This window comes from Sitophilus oryzae, unplaced genomic scaffold (genome assembly GCF_002938485.1).
Source record: "Sitophilus oryzae breed Bouriz unplaced genomic scaffold, Soryzae_2.0 scaffold_1111_pilon_pilon, whole genome shotgun sequence".
Lineage (NCBI taxonomy): Eukaryota > Metazoa > Arthropoda > Insecta > Coleoptera > Curculionidae > Sitophilus > Sitophilus oryzae.
Window position 1 is genome coordinate 2,579,197 of NW_022145740.1, and position 22,690 is coordinate 2,601,886.

General features: G+C 31.1%; 1 protein-coding gene across 3 annotated transcripts in view; it reads right to left on the reverse strand.

Annotated features, from left to right (window-relative positions):
- Positions 1-9,334: 9,334 nt before the first annotated feature.
- Positions 9,335-22,690, reverse strand: part of LOC115882098 (phosphatidylinositol-binding clathrin assembly protein LAP-like) — a 46,033-nt gene continuing 32,677 nt past the window's right edge. For 2 of the 3 annotated variants that reach the window (XM_030899948.1, XM_030899956.1), the window contains one exon: positions 9,335-13,810. In XM_030899948.1, the coding sequence (XP_030755808.1) occupies positions 13,122-13,810 (689 nt within the window). In that variant the 3' untranslated portion in view covers positions 9,335-13,121. The remainder of the gene's footprint in view (positions 13,811-22,690) is intronic. The other variant, XM_030899951.1, reaches the window with a different exon arrangement.

The window sequence follows — 22,690 nt, forward strand, 5'->3', positions numbered from 1 at the left end:
CCATTGTTACATCACACTAAAAGGAGAAACATAATCAGAATGGTTTAAAGGACATTTTTAAAAGCTGAAATAAAAATATAGTTAGATTGTTCACTGCTCATACTGGAGCTACGTCTTATTTTCTACTTAAATAAAAAAAATAAAATATCGTAACTCACTCAGAAACAATACTCAAAAACTCATGATGGACAAATAAATTATTCAGGGACAAAAGAAAATTTTAAGAGGTAAAAAAAACGAATTACTTATTATATATTGGTGTTACACGCAATCTGCAGCTTGCGTGCAGCAAAATAAAGTTAAATCTCAAATCTAAAATCTAACTATGGGCCCACGCCTATTCCAGCCACTGGAAAAGAGAGCAATCCGGGTCGAACTAACCAGACCGAATACCGGGACTCATCCCTATTCGCAAGTCTTGTCCGCCCTACTCACAAAGCGCCCAGGTGGTAAACTCATACCTTAGCAACCACCACACGCCTTTTCCAGCTATCATACTAACGTATACCTTGAAAAAGAGAGTACCGGGTAGAACTAACCCTACTCCTTTTTCCAATCCTAATACACGTTTGAATCTACCATAACCAAATCCATTGCTTGCCAAACCTAGCTATTCCACAGTACTTGTTCTTTGACCGTGCATACCATCCTAGGATGTTTCTAACTTCATATCATCCAATTCTCAGCTGCTTAGAAGTTCAAATGAATCTATCTACCATGGAGTTGATTGGGATCCTATTAGCTGTGTCGAAGTGATCCTTAGTAGATCTAACGCTGAATATAGTTCGCTACGCATCCAATTTTTCTTTTATTCCGCTTGATATTTCGCATAATTCGCTACTAATTTACGCCGAAACTCGCTAACGTCGATCATTTACGCCCGGAGGGATAAACGCAACTTGTCCAGATACGCTCATTTCTCCTAGTGCTTAGATTCCACACAATCCAAACTGAATGTTTCAAACAAATCCAAACTGAATGTTTGACATTCAGTTTTGGATTGATGAGGCTCGCACTAAGCAAAATGGCATGTCTGGGCAGGTGTTCGCTCCCGGGCATGCGCAAGAATAAGATTATGGCAATGCCAGTATCAGCAGGAATAAGATTGAATGCGTAACAGCTGATCTGAAACAGAACTCATTTACAACAAGTCCAATCAATCAGGCAGACCATTATTTCTAAGCAGATGGTGACGTAACTGATCCAGAAGTGGAATGTGGGACGCTATAGTTGATTATGTGGAGCCAAACGTGTATTAGGAATAAGGAAAAGGGTAAGTTAGCTACCCGACTCTCTTTTCCAGGTAAACGATAGTATGACTGGCAAAAATGATGACGCTGGGCGGTTACCAGTAACCAGGGCGGACAGGCTGATGAAGTCAGGCGATGATGACAGTGCTCGGCTGGGCAATGGTGGGCGAACAGCGCATTTTGCGCAAGCGCGAATTGCGTGCTAATAGCCAATTCTTTTACCTCTTAAGGCCTGTACGATCTGAATATTGTCCATTTTGTGTGCTGCAGTGATTACGATATTTTTGAAATGAAAATGGGCAGCCAGTATGAGCGTGTTAATCTAACTATGACGCTTTTAAAATATTCTGATTATGTTTCTTCACTGGCTGTGGCTGGTCAGCTGATATCGGTGATTTTGTCGAATACGGTATCGGCAAGCAATCATACCTATATTTTTATTTCGGCATTTAAGGTGATCGCTTCGCTGATTCTGATGACACATTGAAATGTGTCTTTAATATTAACAATGGTCGAAAAATATGGCTCAGCAAACAAAAGCTAATATGACTCAGCTGCATTCGCCTGTTATTATGTCGCTGCTTATGATTCAGAAAGTGAATACTCTAAGTCGAGAATAACTTCAGGCGACATATGTTGACCGACGCCGTGCTTCACCGTAATCGCGATGGCAATGACTTTGGAAGCACGGTGAATCGGAGGTTGTTGATTTCGGCAGAAAAAACATTGTTTGTCAAGCAGTAAGTATATTTTAAATATCGAGCTACTGTTAAATGTCTCCGATTACAAATAATGTTATAATCTGAGCTTCTAGTAGATGATATATATGTGGTGGATGATCTCATATCAACATACTTAAAATGTTAAGATCATATACATAGTGAACATTACGAATGCCATGTATTCCGGGCTGTCATCAATGCTGAACGACACATCAAAGTACGATCAAAAATGCTGTTATATAATAATATTAAAGGTGTGAAACTATACAGGTAAATGGTATTATACATATCGTTAACGTAATTATTGTGCAATAAATAAAATAGTCGGTTAAGCCAGAATTATCGATGTCAACCTGATGAAATGACTATGTAAACAATTTAACTCAAGCATATTAGTCTGGAAACTAGCAATGTTTTCGAAAGAAACAATACAAGACGTCTGGCTCTTTGATATATCTTTTACTATGCTCTCTGGAACGGCATGCGGCCGGCCTGTCTGGCTGTCATTACCGGGTGATCACTACTGTGAATGGTCTGATGGCAAAAAGCAAATATTCTTTTACTTTCGGTATAGTAAAAAAGTCTTTGCCAGATTCGAAACCATCGCATCGCACTGCGCTATGTTCGATTATTCAATAAAAAATATGAGATCTTCAATCAATGCGCAATGGCGACACTAACACCGGCGCAACAACGAGCCCTCATGACATAATGGCAGAGCCGGGCACGTCTTAAACGTTTTTCCGACGTTGCTTAGCTCTTAAACACTATGTTTGCGAAAGGAGGACTGGATAGTTCAAATGTTATGTCCATAGTGACAGTGTTTTGACAGACTACTATTATAGGGTAGTCTAAGCTTAATAGACAGTAACAGGTAATTGATTCCAGATAAGCAATGGCAGTTATGCTATATGTGAAGATTTTGAAACCATAAAGTTGAGGAAAGAGGCTGCCTCAGGCTGAAGTGCGGTTCAAACCTGCTAACATAAATAGATCACCCAGCGACTGTCCTATTTCACAATTAAGTGGACATGATTCATATGTTTGACCAGGAACTCGTGTGTGCCACAATGGTATGTCTCTGAAAACAAAATATGTTAAAATTGAGACATAGACAGTTGGTACCTTATCTCTTGCAGAACTAGAGAAATAATTTGTTCGAAAAATATTACTTTCCAGAAAAAAATTCAATGCGTCGTGAAAAACATGTTTCCATCGGCACATGGCTGGTTGCTATCAGAGCCAGACACATGATGTTATAAATGAACATATTAACGCGTGGACTGGGGCAAAGAATCGGCCGTGGTGCAAGCTCTGAAGGTTTTATCGGGCACCCACGCCGCTGTCCTGTTATTTTGTTATGGCAATAGAGCAGCGACCTGTCATAAAGGCATGGGTGAAAAAATGACGTTTAACGCTATGCGTGACGATTTCCGACGATGTGCGGTATATAAAAAATAGCGTACGCATGCTCGAGACAAACTTTTGTTGATAACGGCAGAAACGTGTTCTGTAATCGGTACATGTAAGACGCCGATGAAAAATATTGATTTGCGGTCAATGGGTGGGCCGTATCGTCATAATGCCTGCGAAGGCAGTGAATATTACCTGAATTAACATGTGGTTTTCTTCAAAAACTACGCCTGTTAACAAAAGCAAACTGCATGTTGACATTTAAACAGGTGATATTATATTCATGGATATGTAGCAATGAATGAATTATGGCAATGTTCTTAAGCTGATATCGTTTTATAAGCCAGCAATATAACCTCAAACTTGCTATTTGAGATTATGGAGTTACATTTATTTATTTATCGTATAGTTCTTCAACAAAAGAAAAACAAGCCTGGCGCTATGGGCATAAAATAAACACAATGTAAATGAAATATTACAATGTAATAAAAATATTAAAATGTGAAATATAAAAAATAGTATAAAAAGACAATATAGGCATTTTGAGCACTATATATTAATCTAGATATATCCCAACTGATGGAGAAAAAATCCTCACTCTTCACCATAAGCGCATGGGTACTCTCAATGATGGATGATGAGGATCTGAATTTTCCCAAGGGAATCACATCTTGAAATCGACCATGTTTCAGTTCGTCGGTACCCGTCTGGCGAACCGAAATTATATCGGCTCTCCATAACCGCGTTCTCGAAAATTACTGCGCAGTTCGTTCGCTTGTTCTGGAATTCTCGACAAATGTTCACCTGTGCTTTGAAGTGACTGCAAATGTAATGGCTATCAGAATAAGAAAACCTCGTTCCCCAATTGGAGTAAAACTCGCCCAACGCCGACTTTATCATTTTTATTTACGCCCGGAGGATAAACTCAACTTGTCCAGATACTCATTTTGCTCCTAGTGCTTAGATTCCACACAATCCAAACTGAATGTTTGAAACATTTTCAACCTAGATATCGTCATGCAAGTCGTTACACATGCTAGAGACTATGCATCTCTACTTGTCCCATTCCACGTGGATGTCAAACAGTATTCAGGTAGTGAAATATGGCTAGTTCATATTGAAAGTTTTCGTTTTTTTAGGTGAAAGGGTATCCCTAAATGATTACTTTATTCGGGGTTGTAAAACTCATATATTAACGTCGCATAAAGATTTAAGTACATACCTAGGTAGTTTAGTTTATGTATTTTAAATTAAAATAATATAGTACCGCTTTATTTATTTTTGTTTACGCATAATATGAAAAGTGTATGCATTTTATTTAAGATTAAGATAATCGGATTTGCAAGTTGTATATTAACTATTAGACATTTTTGTTAAAAACTATTTAAACATGTTTTTACCGAAACAATATGTTATTTCCGAGAATATTTATTTTATGTCGTTCTTTAGTAGTTGGTTTTCGAGATATCTACAGCGTGTTGTGAAATCTACTATATAATAGTACTCTGGCGCCTAGAATTTTACCCATCTGGACATTTACATTTATTTCTAATTACAAGAAATTACGCTTTTATTAAAAAGTAGCCCCGTGTACTTAATAAACGCTTCGTTCTCATCTTCTACAAAATTTTGCACAACAACTTTTTTAACATTCACTATGTGTTAATTTATTACAACACTACTCGAAGGGTTATTTGCTATTAAATATGGCGTATACGAAGAATAAAGTTCTTGAAATACTGAAATACCTGAATTAAACTGAAAAACTCTGAAATATAATGAGGTGGTTAAAATTATATTATAATAATTGAAAAACTAATGTAATACTTATAAATTATGTGAATTTTTGATATAATTCTCAAGTGAATTTGCAAAACCTGAAGTTCGAAACCTATTTAACTTTTCTACCACCATGTATTTATTCAACTACATAAATAGGTACAAAACAAAATAACTTTCTTAAAGACTACGTTAAAAACAGCATCTTAAAATGAATTTTCAAATATTAGATCGAAAATGCGTGTATACTAGAAGGATTATGAAATGTCTAGAATAAATTAATATTATGCCTTAATAAATGTTTGATTTCATAAATGTTCAACTTTAAATTTTACATATTTACTATTTCTCTATTGTGTTTCTAATCACTAAAGATAATTACCAAGTACATTCATGTAATACCTAGTATATTACTGATATAGCAATACTAGACTACCTAAAGTCGAAAGTTTCAGTAAAATGTAAGAAAAATTAAAAATATAGATGAAATACTAATAACATCTATAGGTAACTAAACTTAAAGTAATAAAATAAGTAATAAGTAAAATGGGATATAATTAAAAAAATGTATATATGAAAAATATAAATTATATAGTATTTATGAAACAATCTATGGTCGGTATTTCTGAAAAACTGAAAAACTTTTGAAGACTTTTTTTTTTACCTTTCCACATAAAATGTCTTGAATATACCTGTATATACTTGATATATTTTTTTTATTACATAATAAACAATGAAATTATTAAATTACTGTTCGACTTTTGTGTAATATTTTTAATTAAAAAGCTCAACAAAATATTTCAACGCACAAAAATAAAAATCATGTTTGAAAACCACCGTTCCACGTTTCGGCTTGATCAAGAAGTTTAATGAGAATAAAATAACACATACTCAACATAACTAATGTACTAAATAACACATAACTCTAGAAATTTTATTCCTCAGGAGGACCATAGATAGATATTTATTTAACTTTTAATTTTAGCAATAAAATTTTACTTTTTACGTGAAAAACTGTCTGTTTATGCTGAGGTTCGCGTTCGCAGCCATCTTCTTTTGCAAGCGAAATCGACCCTTATCAACCGACTACGCATAAAATAATAAATACAAGAAGAAGTGTCAAGTCAATGTTAAATTATGGAAACAGCGTGGCTGCCTGGGTAACTAATTTTCAGATATGGCGGCTGGGACATTTGACAAGACATAGACATGACAATTTCAATTTTATGAAATCTCTACTCTGCTTCCTGTTTTATAAATGGCGGGCTGTTCAGGAGGTTTAAATGAGGGTTAATATACTTTTTACTCTTTCTAGTAGTAAATAATACAACAAAATTACTCAAAAATATTTATTTGGAATTTAGAACAATGTAAATATGCAAATCAACACAATTAAAGAGCTATAATCCAATAAACTACTGTATCAATATCAAATATTTAAATAATATCAGAGATGCTGTGTTAAAGCGAATTAGTAAAGTAACAGTGCATTGACTTACAGAAACTTGAAGATAAATAAATGTTTTCACAGCTTCACGGACATAAAACTAAATAACTGGAAGCAGGAAAAAGGCAACCGGAACCCACACAAAACCTGGAATCAAAAAAAATATGTAAAAAATATAAATATAGGTACATAAGACTTTTGTGAATTAAATCAAACAGGACTTGAATGTAAATAAAATGAATAAAAAATATAATACATATACATCTAATACCTCATTTGTATTTTAAAAATAATCTACATACATAGATTTATAGCATTATTGCTATGAAAATACATAATAGGTACCTATGTAATATGTAATTACGCATATCTGTTCATCTTGTAGAAAATTAATGTAGGCTAATAATACTTCAATAATCATAATTTACCTTGTATAACTTGCTTTCAGTTGCTCAAAATCACCGATCAGTCTTTAAAGTAGAGATACGGAAAAATCCTTGGCAAAGAATATCCCAAGATCCTTGGGTTTAAAGCTAAAAAAATATAAAAACAGTTAATATATTACCTATTTTTACATATAATATGGCCCATACCTACTACACGCAGAAACGCGATTTCATCATTTTCTCATGTAATTATCACATATGCTTTATTAAAGTGTTAAAAAAGGAAACTTATATCAAAAAACATCTTTGTAATTCCTATAAATTTCTGCCGAAATATCAGAAACAAACTTCCAATCAAATCTAAACGGCAAAAATTAAAATGGCGCCCGACCTTGCCAGAGGCCTCGGGAGCTGACGCTGACACACAGACAAAAGACAAAAGAAGAGGACGCCGACGTGCATAAAAATGTTCCGTAGCAGAAATTGACAGAAATCATATAGAAATATTCAGATTTTTGTCTAGGACAGTCTAGAAGGCCATGCTTTCTGCCTGGGTAGAACCGCACCAGAACCAGAACTGCTTCCAATTTTCCGGTTTACTGTCACCCCCCTGCGACTACGGTCTACGGTAGCGCCCTCTCTTCGAGACCTCTTGAACCACGAGGCGATTCATATCACCGAAATCCAAAAATCCGAACAATTACTTTAGACTCAAATCTGTCTCTTGGCAACAATTTTTACTGTATAAAAATACTACCTTAGAATTTATCTCATAATTACCTTAGAATTTATCTCGATTTTTTTTAGCCATTTTTAAAATACCTTTTAGAAGAGATTTGTTCAGATAATGTGTTGGCTCACTACCTTTTCCTGTTATCTTCCGGAGTCTGTAACTTGCAGGGGTGATATGACGCTTCTTTCCAGCACTGTTTTTTTTCGCTAATATCTTCGAGCAATAGAGCTAGCAGAATGATTCCTCCGGTTTTCTTTTCGCCCTTCGCCGATCCGACGACGGTATCCGAAATCCGACGGGTACCCGTATCTGAGACGACCGAATAGATCCTTGAAACCGACGCGACGCGACGCCTTTACGAAACGATAGTCTCAAAGGTCAAAGTCAAGTCAATAGTCGTCAGTAAGTCAGAAATACGCCGTTACGGCCTAAGAACGCTGGATTAAACTCATCGCCACTTCTGATGTAATCGGGAGATTAATATATTTAACTGAAATTGATACTTAAAATATAATTCTAACTAGCTTGGCAAACAATGTCTTCTCTGGGCCGAAATCAACAAAACTCCGACATTCAACTGTTTCCAAAGCCTACTACTCCGCTACTCGCAAACATCAGCGGACACGGGGTGCAGGCACGGCGTGAAAATGACTGCCTATCATAAGGATCATAGGCGTCCATAACAATTTTATTTCTATTATATTTTTTAGCAAAATAAAACACTAAATCACCATAATACACCAAAACATTTTTACTTTTACACTGGACGAGTGTTTCGCTAACCATGTTATTATGATAGCGTGTACAAGTAAAGCAGTACAGTGAAGTGTATTTTAGTTAAGTGTGTATCGAAAAAAAGAATTTTTGTGATTTTATGACTTATTTTTAAACATAATACTTTCTAATCCATATGGCAACACAGGGCGTCGAACTTATCTGAGATGCCATTTAAAAATGGCAAAGAGAAAATATGTTTCTTTTGACCAAATCTACCACCCCTTAAAATACATGCACTTATTTCTGGAACACCCTGTATATAAATTTATATAAGGAATATCATCGATCGTCATTTCGCACTCAACTGGACGTCGTTGTTTCTCGATCATACGGTATAAGGTATGAACTTAAATAGTTCTTTATTTTGATTTTCAAAAGTATAATTGTTATATTGGTTGTGTAAAAAGGAGTTTGGGTAATGATATGATTCTACGAGTGGTAGTTTAGAAGTTGATTGATTATTTTGAAATAGTGTATTAAAATTATCGTCTTTTAAAAATTAAATAGTGATCTTACATAATTATTATTTTTAAACATTCTTGAGTTCGTGCGTTTAAATGGGTTTTGATTTTGTTATTAAAATTATTTACTAATAAACAATTCATAGTGGTTTGACAATCTTTTTTAATAATTACATTTAATTTTGATTATAAGCCCCTACTTTCAGAAAATGGACAGATTCTAGGTATGTATAAGAAACTAACTGCGTCAAAACTTCCGGTTCTCTATTTTTTATTCTTTCGTCAAATTTCAACGAAAGTTATGGACTATATTTGCTAAAAATTAAATTAACAATAAAACGACTAGAACATTGATACTACTTTAATTCTAATATTTATTTTCTACAGCCAAAAATAAATTACTTAAACAAATATGCATATTTTCCAATATCGTTGACCTATGTTTTTTTACAATAATTTTAATATTAGTTATATGCCAGTCAAATTAGATTTATTAAAGAGGTCACTTGAAACAAAGTGTTGTAAAAATCTTTATTGATTTGATTGGTTTATTGGCGTGAAATAGAAGGTTTCTAGGTTTGCACGGTTGCCAGACCGACGTTCGACTCAGGAGAGTTCGACTTTGGGAGGCTCAAAAGATGGTAAAATTCTTGGACTCTTCAGATTTTCGCCTAAACGTTGCATTCTAGCGAATATTTCAGTATAACATAAATTAAATAAATTAAAGGAAAATTAATTTGTATTAGTTCTGTCGAATGTATATATTCTATGTCGATGAGATTCATTAAATTCTGTTCAGTACTATGGCTAAACTCGAAAGTTGAAAATTGGTGGTGATATTTATCCATTTTGCTGAAAATTCATTAAAGTGATATTGAATTGTCCTTTACAAAAAAAAACGTCATTCTAGTTAGAAAAAATACAACAAAAGTTACAAAGCATCAAATTGTGGGTTTATGTTAATATATGTTGAGTTTAAATATCTTTGTACCTTTTCATTCCTTCTACCTCTGTATGAAATTAGTATGTGTATGAGATAGTTTCCATTCTGTTAAAAATCTGGCCTTTAAGGATTTTTTAATAATTCTAGCTGAACTGAGAGATGACAAAGATGTGCTTTGTCTTATTTGTCTCGTAATTGATCTAATGACGGAAGAGGCGAGAAGCCACCCGACTTGTGGTAAAAACATCGTTTTGAATCCATCTAGCCTCGTTCAGAAGATAAAGTGATAACCGTGTTGATGAAGATCCGTGGCAGTTAACCCCACAGGAGGAGGCAGTTAATCTTTTGGAGGATTATTCTTCAAAGACCGTAAAAGTTCGCTTGAAAAAACGATAATTTAATAGACCAAATGACCAAAAACAAAATTAATCGTTATATCGATTAAGATGTAATCGTAAAAATATTGATCGAATCGAAATAACATCGTAAACACATCGTAAAAACATTGATTATAAAATGTCAAATGAAAAGTGGTATCAAGAATATATAATAATAGACGATCGCCAACGAGAACGTGGTTAAAGTTGACATACAACGCATGATATGCACACTGCACTCTTATCCCAAGCTGGCTCATTTTTTGAATGATTTAGATGAAGACATTCCGAAACCTTTGAAGATTGTTATGCACAATATAGTAACGCTAAAAAATAAACGTACAGAACATATTAACACTAACGCCACAGTCATTTTCCACTTTGTTTTGCGAGATATCTCCCTTTTTTAGCAAAGTGATTAAAGAGTTATCTTCAACTGTTAACCGTGCAAACCTAGGAAACTTCTATTTCACGTCAAATGAACCAATCAAATCAACAATTAGCTTTCCAACGTTCTTTTCCAAGAGATCGCTCTAATTTGATTGGCGTATTATGAATTATAAGCTTGTGGGAAATATATTTTCTTACGTTTTTTATACATATCTTGCATAATTCTCAGGATCTACTTAATATGTAACATTACTTTGATTAGCTACTTTTTTTTCTAAAAAGAAATAAAGGGTATTCTAATAAGAGGTTTTGGATGTTGATAACGAATAAAATAAAAATTTCATAACATACCCAAGAGTTATTTATAGCAGTGCTTAGCTGGAAAGAGTACAATTATACGTGGAATACAATAAATACCAAATCACCACCAAGTCACCACGACTTCTAATCCTTTTGTTGAATTTTTCCATTACTGTTAAACACATTTCTGGCGTTATGTATGTTACGAATTATTCGCCTAATTTCTTCTTTCAATTGTTGAGTTGTTTGCCACGAAATCCCGATGCATGCTCAACGTGTGTGCTACCAGGGAAGTTGTGTATGTTGGGTCATTTGGCAGATATTGTGTTCCACGTATAATTGTACACTGTCCTGCTACGCACTGCCATAAATTACTTTTAGGTATGTTATGAAACTTTTATTTTATTCGTTATTAACATCCGAAACCTCTTATTGGAATACCTTATAGTTTATATAACAAAAAATAGACAATGATTGACAGAAAATATCCAGTACAATACCGATAACATGAGTAAAATATTTAAACCTTTCTGGCTCTGTTTCTGGTCACTGACCTATGAATCTTTCAAATACGTTGACATATGTTTTCAAAAGTGTAAGTATCCTACATTCCGGGTGTTGCATCGTCGAGCAATTATTGGTTTCCCTAATTATTTTAGAGAATAATTCTATTTAGGTTTATTGAAGAGCATTAAAACCCACATTCAAAAGAATAACTTTAGATATTTTTGATTAGCCCGTTTCAATAATAATACAGCACTAAATACGCCGTTTTTTTTTCGATCATACGGTATTAAACTGACTTCGATTTTATTGTTATCATGAAACAAACAAAAATTAAAAGAGACTGGTGCATGGTGTATTAATGTTTTTATGTATGTTTTCGCGATTGTACTGTAAATTTACATATTCCTGTTGATTTCTTGACTAATTAATGAATTATAACATATGAATTAATAAAAAAAACATTAACTCATATTTTTCATTTTACATTATATTACTCCGATCACTAATTCATGTGAAAATACTATTTCAGTTTACATGGCCATTCTATACGAGATCTAGAAAATTACCATTAAACTTGTCGATTAATCAGTTTTTGTTGTTTACAACTAAGTATTGTAATTAATTATAATTACAATATCTAGTTTGCATATTGTAACTAACCATGTATCACATGTAATATATAAAATTAAAACCAGGTAAGATAATTTTATCATATAAGTACTACGAAGTATCTTAATGTTTAGTGACCATAATAAGTCCTCAATAATCTTATATTTTTTAAAAATGTTTACTAATTATTGTCGATTTCTTCATGAATTTTTACTTTTATTGCTGGCTTACAAATAAATACGAAATATAACATATGTATAATATATTTTGATCGCAGTTTGCAGCAACAGCAAGTGAAACCTAACTGTACTCATAGATATTTTTTTTAATCAAAATATATTTTCAATTAAAATGTATATATTATTGCACTTTAACCACAAGAAAGTAGTTAACTTTTTCATGCTTCTAATAAAAAAAACATATATTTTCTTGATAATACAGTTGGCATTAGTTGTGCGATTTACATGGATAGAATGTTATAAAACAGGAGTACGAAAATCCATAAAAAAATTGCTTAGTCATCATTTTAAAAACTATGTACAGTACTTCTTATTTGGAAAATTAAGCCTTTAAAAATTCTCCGCCGCAAACGGAGACTTAAACTATTATTAGTCTATTAGGAATGTTTTCTTTATTTCGGTGTCTTATGGAAGAATGTCAAAATACAAATGATTTAAAAATAAACTTATTCTAGTAGACAGTTTAGTCTAAAATTTCCAGTTCAAATTTGCCTTAAAACAACACTGGTAATGTTAAAATGTAATTAAATTTTATATGAAAATAAATTAACGAAATGTGCTCAAGAAAAAGAACTGTGAATACATTGCGTGATTAGTCGACAAGTGTAATCCCCTACTGAATACATCCCTAATAAATATCGAAAATTTAACAATACTTTTTTTAATAATTTAATTTAAAATTCAATATCGTATTTTTTAAATACCAAAACAATAAAGCTTTATTGGAAAGTGATGATATTTCAATGCTAAAATTATTCTATGGATATACATATTTTACATACATATGTTTACAACGCCCCAAATGGATCGAACGTAGTTGGCTGAGATGGCTCCATACTCCATCCTATTTTTTGGCTATCCATCATTTGATGATCTGGAGGGGCCGTAGCTGAATTTACTATTGCAGGATCTATTCCAGCTGGAGGAGGTATCGCTTGTTGTGAAATGAGATGCGATTGCGTTGAAGGCATAATCTGTGGATCGACCATTGGCCGATATGATGCTGCTGTAGTTGCTGGCAAGGGTTGGGGCTGCCAGCCAGTCGATCTTTGTTGATTCTTGGGTGAATTCCATTTACTACCTCCAGAGTCAATTGCTAGGTTTTCTACTAAAGAATTTAAACTTGTTTCTAAATCGCCAGTCAGCAATTTTGACGGTTGCGGGGGGCGTTGTGGAGGCAGGGAAGCTTGTGCTGGTACTGGAAGAGGGATCTGTTGATCTGTTGAAACAAGTGGATCAAATACAGAGGGTCCATTAGCATCGAAGAGTCCCGTAAGGTTACCAAAGTTTTGTTGTGTTATTTGAGTAGGTTGAGATGTAGGAGCGTAGAAGGCATTCGTTGATGGAATGGAATTTCCCCACATGCCTTGATTAGTTTGTTGCGGCAAAGTAGATTGCGATGAGAAAAAATCTGGCACGCCATTTGATGTTCCACCAGTTGTGTTTGGTGGGGCTGGAGCGGAAAAGAACGGATTGCCTAAAAAAGTAATATTTTAAAATTTTATTATTGCAAGCATAAATATTTCGAATACCCATTAATAATTATAAACAGTTGCTACACTATCTCCGAAATGATTTACTAAATATTTCGTGAAACATTTCGCACAATATTTCTGAAAATAGTACGATAAAAATATAAGTCTGTGTTATAAAAATTAGTTCCCAAGTTTCCTGAAATTGATCGAGACCTGCCGTGATTGTTTGTTTGTTTTTTATTGTTAACCCAAATTAACAATAAAAAACGGACCTGCATTTTTTATTTCAGTAAGAGTGCAATATGATATACCACACCTGATACTTTTTTTGTTTTGGGTACCTTAACAATAACAAAACTATTTAATTATTATTTAAAATAATTTCAAGTCCGTCTCTGGTCTTTTAAATTATTTAATCTGATTATATTCATCGCAACAATATTGATCGGCGCTAATTAACATTAAATAAGGAAAATCGAAACAATTAAAAGATTCAAATAAATAATATCCATGGATCCATGGAATACCATGGATAAATAATATCCTGCAGGTCAGCAATTTAAAAAAAAATATTTTTAACTTTTTTTTATTATGGATTTGAAATCTCAGTATACGATTTAATAATATGATATAATAATAATAATAGCTCCCGTATATAGCGTTTAACGCCTTGGGAGTAGCAAGATACAGCTTGTCATACTAGAGCCGTTCGGTATACAAGGAAGGTAATGTGGCTAGCATAACACTTCAACCGCCTATTATTAGCTCAGGATTGTGAATCCAAGTACTCATTTAAGGCTGAGTCGACTTAGGTATCCAAACTATTTTTATTTTATTAAAAATAGTCGGCTGATAAAATGCCGGGTGTGGGATTCGAACACACAACCTTTGAATTGGTAGACGGGAGCTGTACCTCTACGCCACCGGGCACCACAAGTTACATCCTGTACATTAGGTTTAGTACACATAAAAATGTACTTGCTTTGTAATCAATGTAATCTTATAAATACGACTTAAACTGTACAATTCGTTTGAGTCCAATGTAGATCTTAGAGCTGTTAACTTCGGTTTTTATTAAATAAAACATTTTTTAAAAACAACTTGTCTCGAGTTTCTCATTTAACTGGCGCAGTCGGTAGGATATTCCGGAACGCGGAGTGTTAAATAGTACCGATTTAAGGTGAATATTCGCGCGTTCGCTTCCAAGTGTTACTCGGAATACGCCTTCTTCCTGAAAGAAAAAATAGCACCGATTTAAGGTATCTTCAGGATTCCAACGTTACTTGGTCACGAGAGGCAAGAAAGAAGAAAACACCGAAGACTTCGTTGGCTCCACAAAACAGTAGGTCTTCAAGGGAATATTGGGGATCTTCTGTCTGGCTGTCTGGAAGGACAAACATCGCCGTCCAACAGTACGTCTGGTGAGGACAAACATCGCCAAGCCAGACATAGTTAAGAAGAAACCGTAGGTTAAGAAGAAACAACAAACAAAGAAAAAAGAAACCCACAGCAGGAATGTCTACAAGCATCACACTGTAAGTAGAAGATTTAGTTTAGAAGTTTAGAATTTTTGAAGATTTTGTAAGGTTTGGTGCTATACGAAATTTCGTGACTTTTCGTGATTTTCGCGAAGCTTCTTGATAAAAAATTAAAAAATACGCCTTTCGGAACTAATCAAGTCAGAGAGTTTGTGACAGTAAATTTAGTTTTAAGATAATCTCTTTTAAATTTTGTCACTATAAATTAATATTTAAGGATACATATCGTTTTTTCTCTCTTCTAAGTGTATTTCGAAAGAAAGCAAGATTGACGAAATAATAAACGATATTATCAATAATTTAACCGATCTTTCTATTGATAATATTGCAAATCAGATAATAATGCCAGAAACAAATTACAATTTATTACGTTTTCAGTCAGATAATATTCCTAAATTGGACGGGAATCCAAAATTATTACAAAGATATTTAAATTCATGTGAAAATTTAATAAAAGCTTTTCAAGATATTGCAAATCCCAATGCACAAATTAACATATGTCTCACAGACACTGTCTTAGGAAAACTAACTGGTAGAGCAGCTGATCTTATTGTCTCCCGCTCAGAACTAAAAACATGGACTGATATTAAAAATACATTAATAAATTGTTTTGCTGATCAAAGATCAATTGATTGTTTAATACAAGATTTAATTAATTTAAAACCATTCAAAAATGAATCTCCTATAAATTTTGGAATGCGTATCCAAGATTCACGCAGTTTACTATTTTCAAAATTAAATGCAACAAATGAACTTGCAACTGAAAAATTAATGAAAATTCGACATTATGAAGAATTTGCTTTAAAAACTTTTATAAATGGATTGCCTTATAATCTTCAACTAATTGTAAGATTAAAAAATCCAGATTGTCTAGAAAAAGCCATGTCTTTCGTTCGAGAAGAAGAAAATTTCCTATATTTCAAAAATCACTCGTATAATAATACACATACACAACAATCATTAAGACACCCAACACCTCAAACAAAACCACAACATAATTTTAAATCGAATATTCCTATTTTTAAACCTAATTATCAACCAATGTATAGTCGATTTAATAATAATAATCACCAAAACTATTCTAATTATGGCATGATGGATAGATTACCGGATACACGAACATATATGCCAAGGCAAAATCAATTTAATAATCAACCAAGTACATCTAATCAATTTCAAAGAAATTTACCAAATAATAATCAACAATTTGGAAGACCTAATTTTGGACAAAGACCAAATTCAAACAATTTTGGACAAAATAAACCAAGTTCGTCTAATAGTAGACTAAATAGAGTTGAACCAATGGACACGAGTTCAGGAAACACTGTTTTACACCAAAATATTATAACACGTTCAGATACAGAACAAGCTAACAGACAAAATAACACTCAAAATACAAATAATGATTTTGAAAACACTAATAATGACTTTGAATATAATAACACAAATGAATGTTCTTATAATTATCCAACTATGACTAATTTTAATGATCAATTTTATGATGAACAATATAATCAATATGACTTAGAAAATTTTAATCAAGAAGAAGTTTTAGAATCTCCTGAAGATCAAAATTTTCAGATGATTTCGACTACACAACCATCGATATAGCATATCTAAATAATTATTCTATTGAATTACCTTTTATTATTTTACCTGAGTTGAATGCAAAATTTTTAATTGACACAGGTAGTACAAAAAGTTTCATAAATCCAGAAATTGCTTATAATTATTTTCAAGATTTTATTAAAGAAGAAATTTTTCAAGTTCAAACTGCACATGCTGTTTCTTTTCATAATGAAGTTGCTATTTTACCTATATTTCCAAGTTTTAATTCACCTGGTATACATAAATTTTATTTATTTAATTTTTCAAATAAATTTGACGGTCTCATAGGACTAGACTCTCTAATGCAATTAAATGCTAACTTAGATTTTAATTCTCTCTCTTTAAAAACGCCTAACACGCAAATTCCAATTGAATATCAGACTAAAATGAATAAACCTATTATAAATAATAATATACAGAATTGTACTCATGTAATTTCTCCTAGAAGTATACAAAAAATTAAAATACCTGTAAAATTAAATAATGGATATGGAATTTTAAAATATCAAAAAGCAAATGAAATTGAAATACCTGAATGTCTTGTAAAAATCGAAAATAACTTTGCATTTACTACTATTTTAAATAATTCTTCAAATTCTGTAAATGTATCATTTATTGAACCTTTTGACATTGAACCAGTAAATATAAATGAATTAAATTTTATTAATTCTGACAATAATATTGAACAAGTAAATAAAAATCAAGATAATTTATTAAAATCTAATTTAAAAAATTTAAGACTTGATCATTGTAATTCTGAAGAAAAACAAGCTATCAGAAAATTATGTTTAGAATTTCGAGATATTTTTCATCATGAAGATATACCTTTATCTTTTACTAATGCCATTAAACATGACATAAAATTAAAAAATGAAACACCTCTTTATACTAAAAGTTATAGATATCCAGAAGTACATAAAAATGAAGTAAAAAGTCAAATTAATAAATTACTTTCTCAAAATATTATAAGACCTTCAAATTCACCTTGGTCTTCACCAATTTGGATAGTACCTAAAAAACTAGACGCATCAAATAAACAAAAATGGCGTATGGTCATTGATTATCGAAAATTAAATGAACAAACTATCGACGATAAATTTCCTTTACCAAATATAACTGAAATTCTAGATAAATTAGGCAAAGCTAACTATTTTACAACATTAGATCTTGCTAATGGTTTTCACCAAATTGAAATAAATTCTAATGATATTTCTAAAACTGCCTTTAGCACAGATACAGGACATTTTGAATTTTTAAGAATGCCCTTTGGTTTAAAAAATGCTCCAGCAACATTTCAAAGAGTAATGAATAATATTTTAAGAGGTTTACAAAATGAAATTTGTTTTGTTTACTTAGATGATATAATTATTTTCAGTACTAGTTTACAAGAGCATATCGAAAAGTTAAGAAAAATATTTTCAAGATTAAGAACTTATCGTTTTAAAATACAATTAGATAAATCTGAATTCTTAAGAAAAGAAGTTCAATATTTAGGACACATAGTTTCTCAAGAAGGTATTAAACCTAACCCTAATAAAATAAATGCTGTAAAAAATTTTCCAATACCTAGAAGCCAAAAAGAAATTAAATCATTTCTTGGTTTAGTAGGCTATTATCGTAGATTTATTAAAGATTTTGCAAAAATTACAAAACCTTTAACTAAATGTTTAAAGAAAAATGCTAAAATAATTCATTCTAAAGAATTTGTTGATTCTTTTGAACACTGTAAATCTTTATTAATAAATTCTCCAATTTTACAATATCCTGATTTTAATAAACCTTTTATTTTAACTACTGACGCAAGCAATTATGATTTAGGCGCAATTCTTTCTCAAGGAACTGTTTCAAACGATAAACCGATAGCTTTTGCTTCAAGAACTTTAAATGAATCTGAAACTAAATATTCAACAATAGAAAAAGAACTTTTAGCTATTGTTTGGGCATGTAAATATTTTCGTCCTTATCTTTTTGGAAGAAAATTTTATATTTATACAGATCATAGACCATTAACATGGCTTTTCAATTTAAAAGAACCTAATTCAAAATTAATTCGATGGCGATTACGTTTAGAAGAATTTGATTATCAGATAATTTATAAAAAAGGAACAAAAAACTCAAATGCTGACGCACTGTCTAGAATACAACTTAATATGTATGAAAATGAATCAATGATAAATAATCCTGGCGACTCAGATTTCAACGTCGTAGATTATATGAAAAATTTAGCTGACAATTTATCGCTAGACGAACAAAGCTCTAGTTCAAAAATAAATGTTATCTCTGACATACAAATTAAACCTCCAGATTCTGATGCAACTGCACACTCTAATGCAAATGATAATGACAATACAACAATGACTATTATTGATGAAATTATAAACAATAAGTCTATTCAATACATTGTGTCAAAGTCACCTCACCACACAATAAAAGTAAAGTTCGAAATGATCTTTAAAAATAATGTTAATTACGTCACTGTGCCTAACAATGAACAAATAATAAAACAATTTCTTAAAGAATATTTAATAGGTGATAAAACTTCTTATATTTATTTTGTTGATAAAGAACTTGTCAATACTTTTTCTAAAGTTTATTTAGCTCATTTTAATAAACCAAAATTAATACAATGTACGAAACTTGTCAATAATATTATTGAAAAAGAAGAACAAAATTTATTAATTAAACACCAACATGAAAGTAAAACTAATCATAGAGGTATTAATAAAACTTATGATCGATTTACAATTATTATTGGCCTAAATTAAAGAATTCTGCTGAAGAATATATAAATGATTGCATTACTTGTCAAACACAAAAATATAGTCGATTAAAATCTTACATTCCTTTAGTCAAGACTGACACACCCTGTAAGCCATTTCAAGTTATACACCTAGACACTTTTATACTTGAAAAACAAAACTTTTTAACTATATTTGACAAATTTTCTAAATTTGGTCAAGCTTATATTTATGATAAAAATGCAAAATCAGTTTGTGATAAATTGATTAACTATTTTTCATTTTTTGGTTGTCCAGAAAATATTGTTACTGATAATGGTTCTGAATTTAATAATGATTTAGTAAAAGAATTTTTAAAAGCTCATAAAATTAATGTTCATTTTGGAACTAGTGGACATCATGAATCTAATTCACCAATTGAAAGATTTCATTCAACTTTAATTGAACATTTAAGAATTTTAAAATTAAAAGATAAAGATAAAAGTTTAAATGAACTAATGACTTTTGCTATTATTGCATATAACAGTACTACACACACAGTTACAAAGTTTATACCCTTTTAACTTGTTTTTGGACACAAATTCGAGAGATCCTTTAGATTTAATCTCGAATACATTTTACTCTGAATACATGAATACACATAAAACAAAAATTAATGATATGTATAATCAAGTTGTACAAAAAACTGACGAACAAAAAGAAAAAGTTATCTCAAAAACTAATATTAAATAAAGTTAATCAGAAAGTTTACAAAAAACTATCTGAAAGAAGTAAATCAAAATCTAAATTTAGTGGTCCTTACATAATTAAGGAATTACTTGAACATAATAAAATAAAAATTGCCAATGCAAATAAACCTTCAAAAACTGAGGTTATACATATTAAGGAATTAAAAAAGCCCCTTATTACAGATTCCTCGGAATAGGGTTATTACTACAATGTTACACACAACACACTAACATTCGAACATAAATCTTGAAAACCTTGATTAATTTAATGCTGAAAAAAATGATTTAAAGATTAATAAAAAATATATATATGCATTTTACTTAATCGATATTTAATAAATACATAAACATCAAATTTTTAAATAATCAAACCAATGATGACTTATTACATGATCATTTATTGTCTGAATGCAATTAAAAAACAAACATTTATATAAAGAAAAAACTACCCTTTAAACATACAAAAGAAAATATGTTAAATATTAAAATTTGTTTAGAAATTAAGAACTATATGAAAAACCAACATGTATTTTACTATTGAGTTACCCCTCGTAATTCACATTCCATATTAACTGAATGTATTGTTTTATTTATCTGCTTTAAAAGATAATAAATATCAAATAACGACATCTACTTTAATTAATTAATGACTATCTTTGTTACTTTTATAACTGTAAAAAATATATATGTATAATAATATTGTTTCTCATTTTTTTTGTAATTTTATTATAAATTAACATTTCTTAATATTGATTTTGACATTCAATATATTGATAAAAATAAATATGTTTTAATAATAAATTGTATAATTATTGTTATATAATATTAATATTGTCATAATATAATATTGATTTTTATATAAATTATTATATAATGAACTTTTACTAATAATAAACATTCAAGTGAACTAAATATTGTAATAAATGAATTTAATGAATTAAAAAATAAATATATTGTTTTAAAATTATATACAAATTTTATGACGTCATTTTAACTAATGAATTTACCTAATATTGTCATAAAATGTAACGAAACGGTTTATGTTTTACCTATTTATGACAATGTAAAATTGTTCAGTTTAAATAATATTCATTTAAATAAAATCGATGATTTGCAAAAACAAATCAATATTCAAAAAGAAAATAATGATTTATTTCTTAAACCAATACATTTTAATACTATAAGTATTTGGACAATTTTACTATATATAATCCTTATTATTATATTTTTATATATCTGTAAAAGGTATTTATGGCCAAAAATAAGTAATTATTTTATTAAAAATAAGAAAAATCAAAATATTCATTTAAATAATGAAATTACTATATAAGGCCATAAAAACTTTGGCATCTTATGTCCATCTTAGGGTGGAGAAGTTACATCCTGTACATTAGGTTTAGTGCACATAAAATATGTACTTGCTTTGTACATTAGGTTTAGTACACATAAAAATGTACTTGCTTTGTAATCAATGTAATCTTATAAATACGACTTAAACTGTACAATTCGTTTGAGTCCAATGTAGATCTTAGAGCTGTTAACTTCGGTTTTTATTAAATAAAACATTTTTTAAAAACAACTTGTCTCGAGTTTCTCATTTAACTAATAACTAATAATATGCATATATTAATCATAGTTATTATAAATGAATCAACTACCAAAACCTAGTTTCTAATGCTCTAGATGTTCGAAACCACGTTTAGCGTGGTTTCGAACTAATAGACTTTGAGCACCGTAAAAGTGGACAACTTTGCCCACATTTTTACACTTTTTCTGGAATAAAAATTAAATTTGACGGTAATAGGTAGGGTAATTTTATAGTAAGATAAATACACCTATGACGCATCCAGTTATATAGACGTTAATAAAAACAACAAACGAAAAAGCAAAAAAATAAAATAAAAAAATGGGGCTGGGCAAAGTTGTCCAAGATTTGTCCAACTTTACCTAGCTATAATATTATCAATTTAGGACGCTTTCAAAAAACTCAGCAATCCTTGAAATTTTTAAAACTTTTTTGATGGCATCTTGGTGAACATCGTAAAGCGCAACCTTGCCCCGATTTAAGCCTGTTCGTATCATATTGAAGTTGATTCTCACTATACCTTCTGTATCAGCTCCCTTCCGTTTACATAAACTATTATATCATGTAAATGAATAGGACAACGCACACTATCCGTTCCGTTTTCCTTCCGTTCCATATCCTTTCCTTCCATACATTTTTTTGGCGGACAAACTGAAGCGTATGGGAAACACCGTTGTCAAGAGGT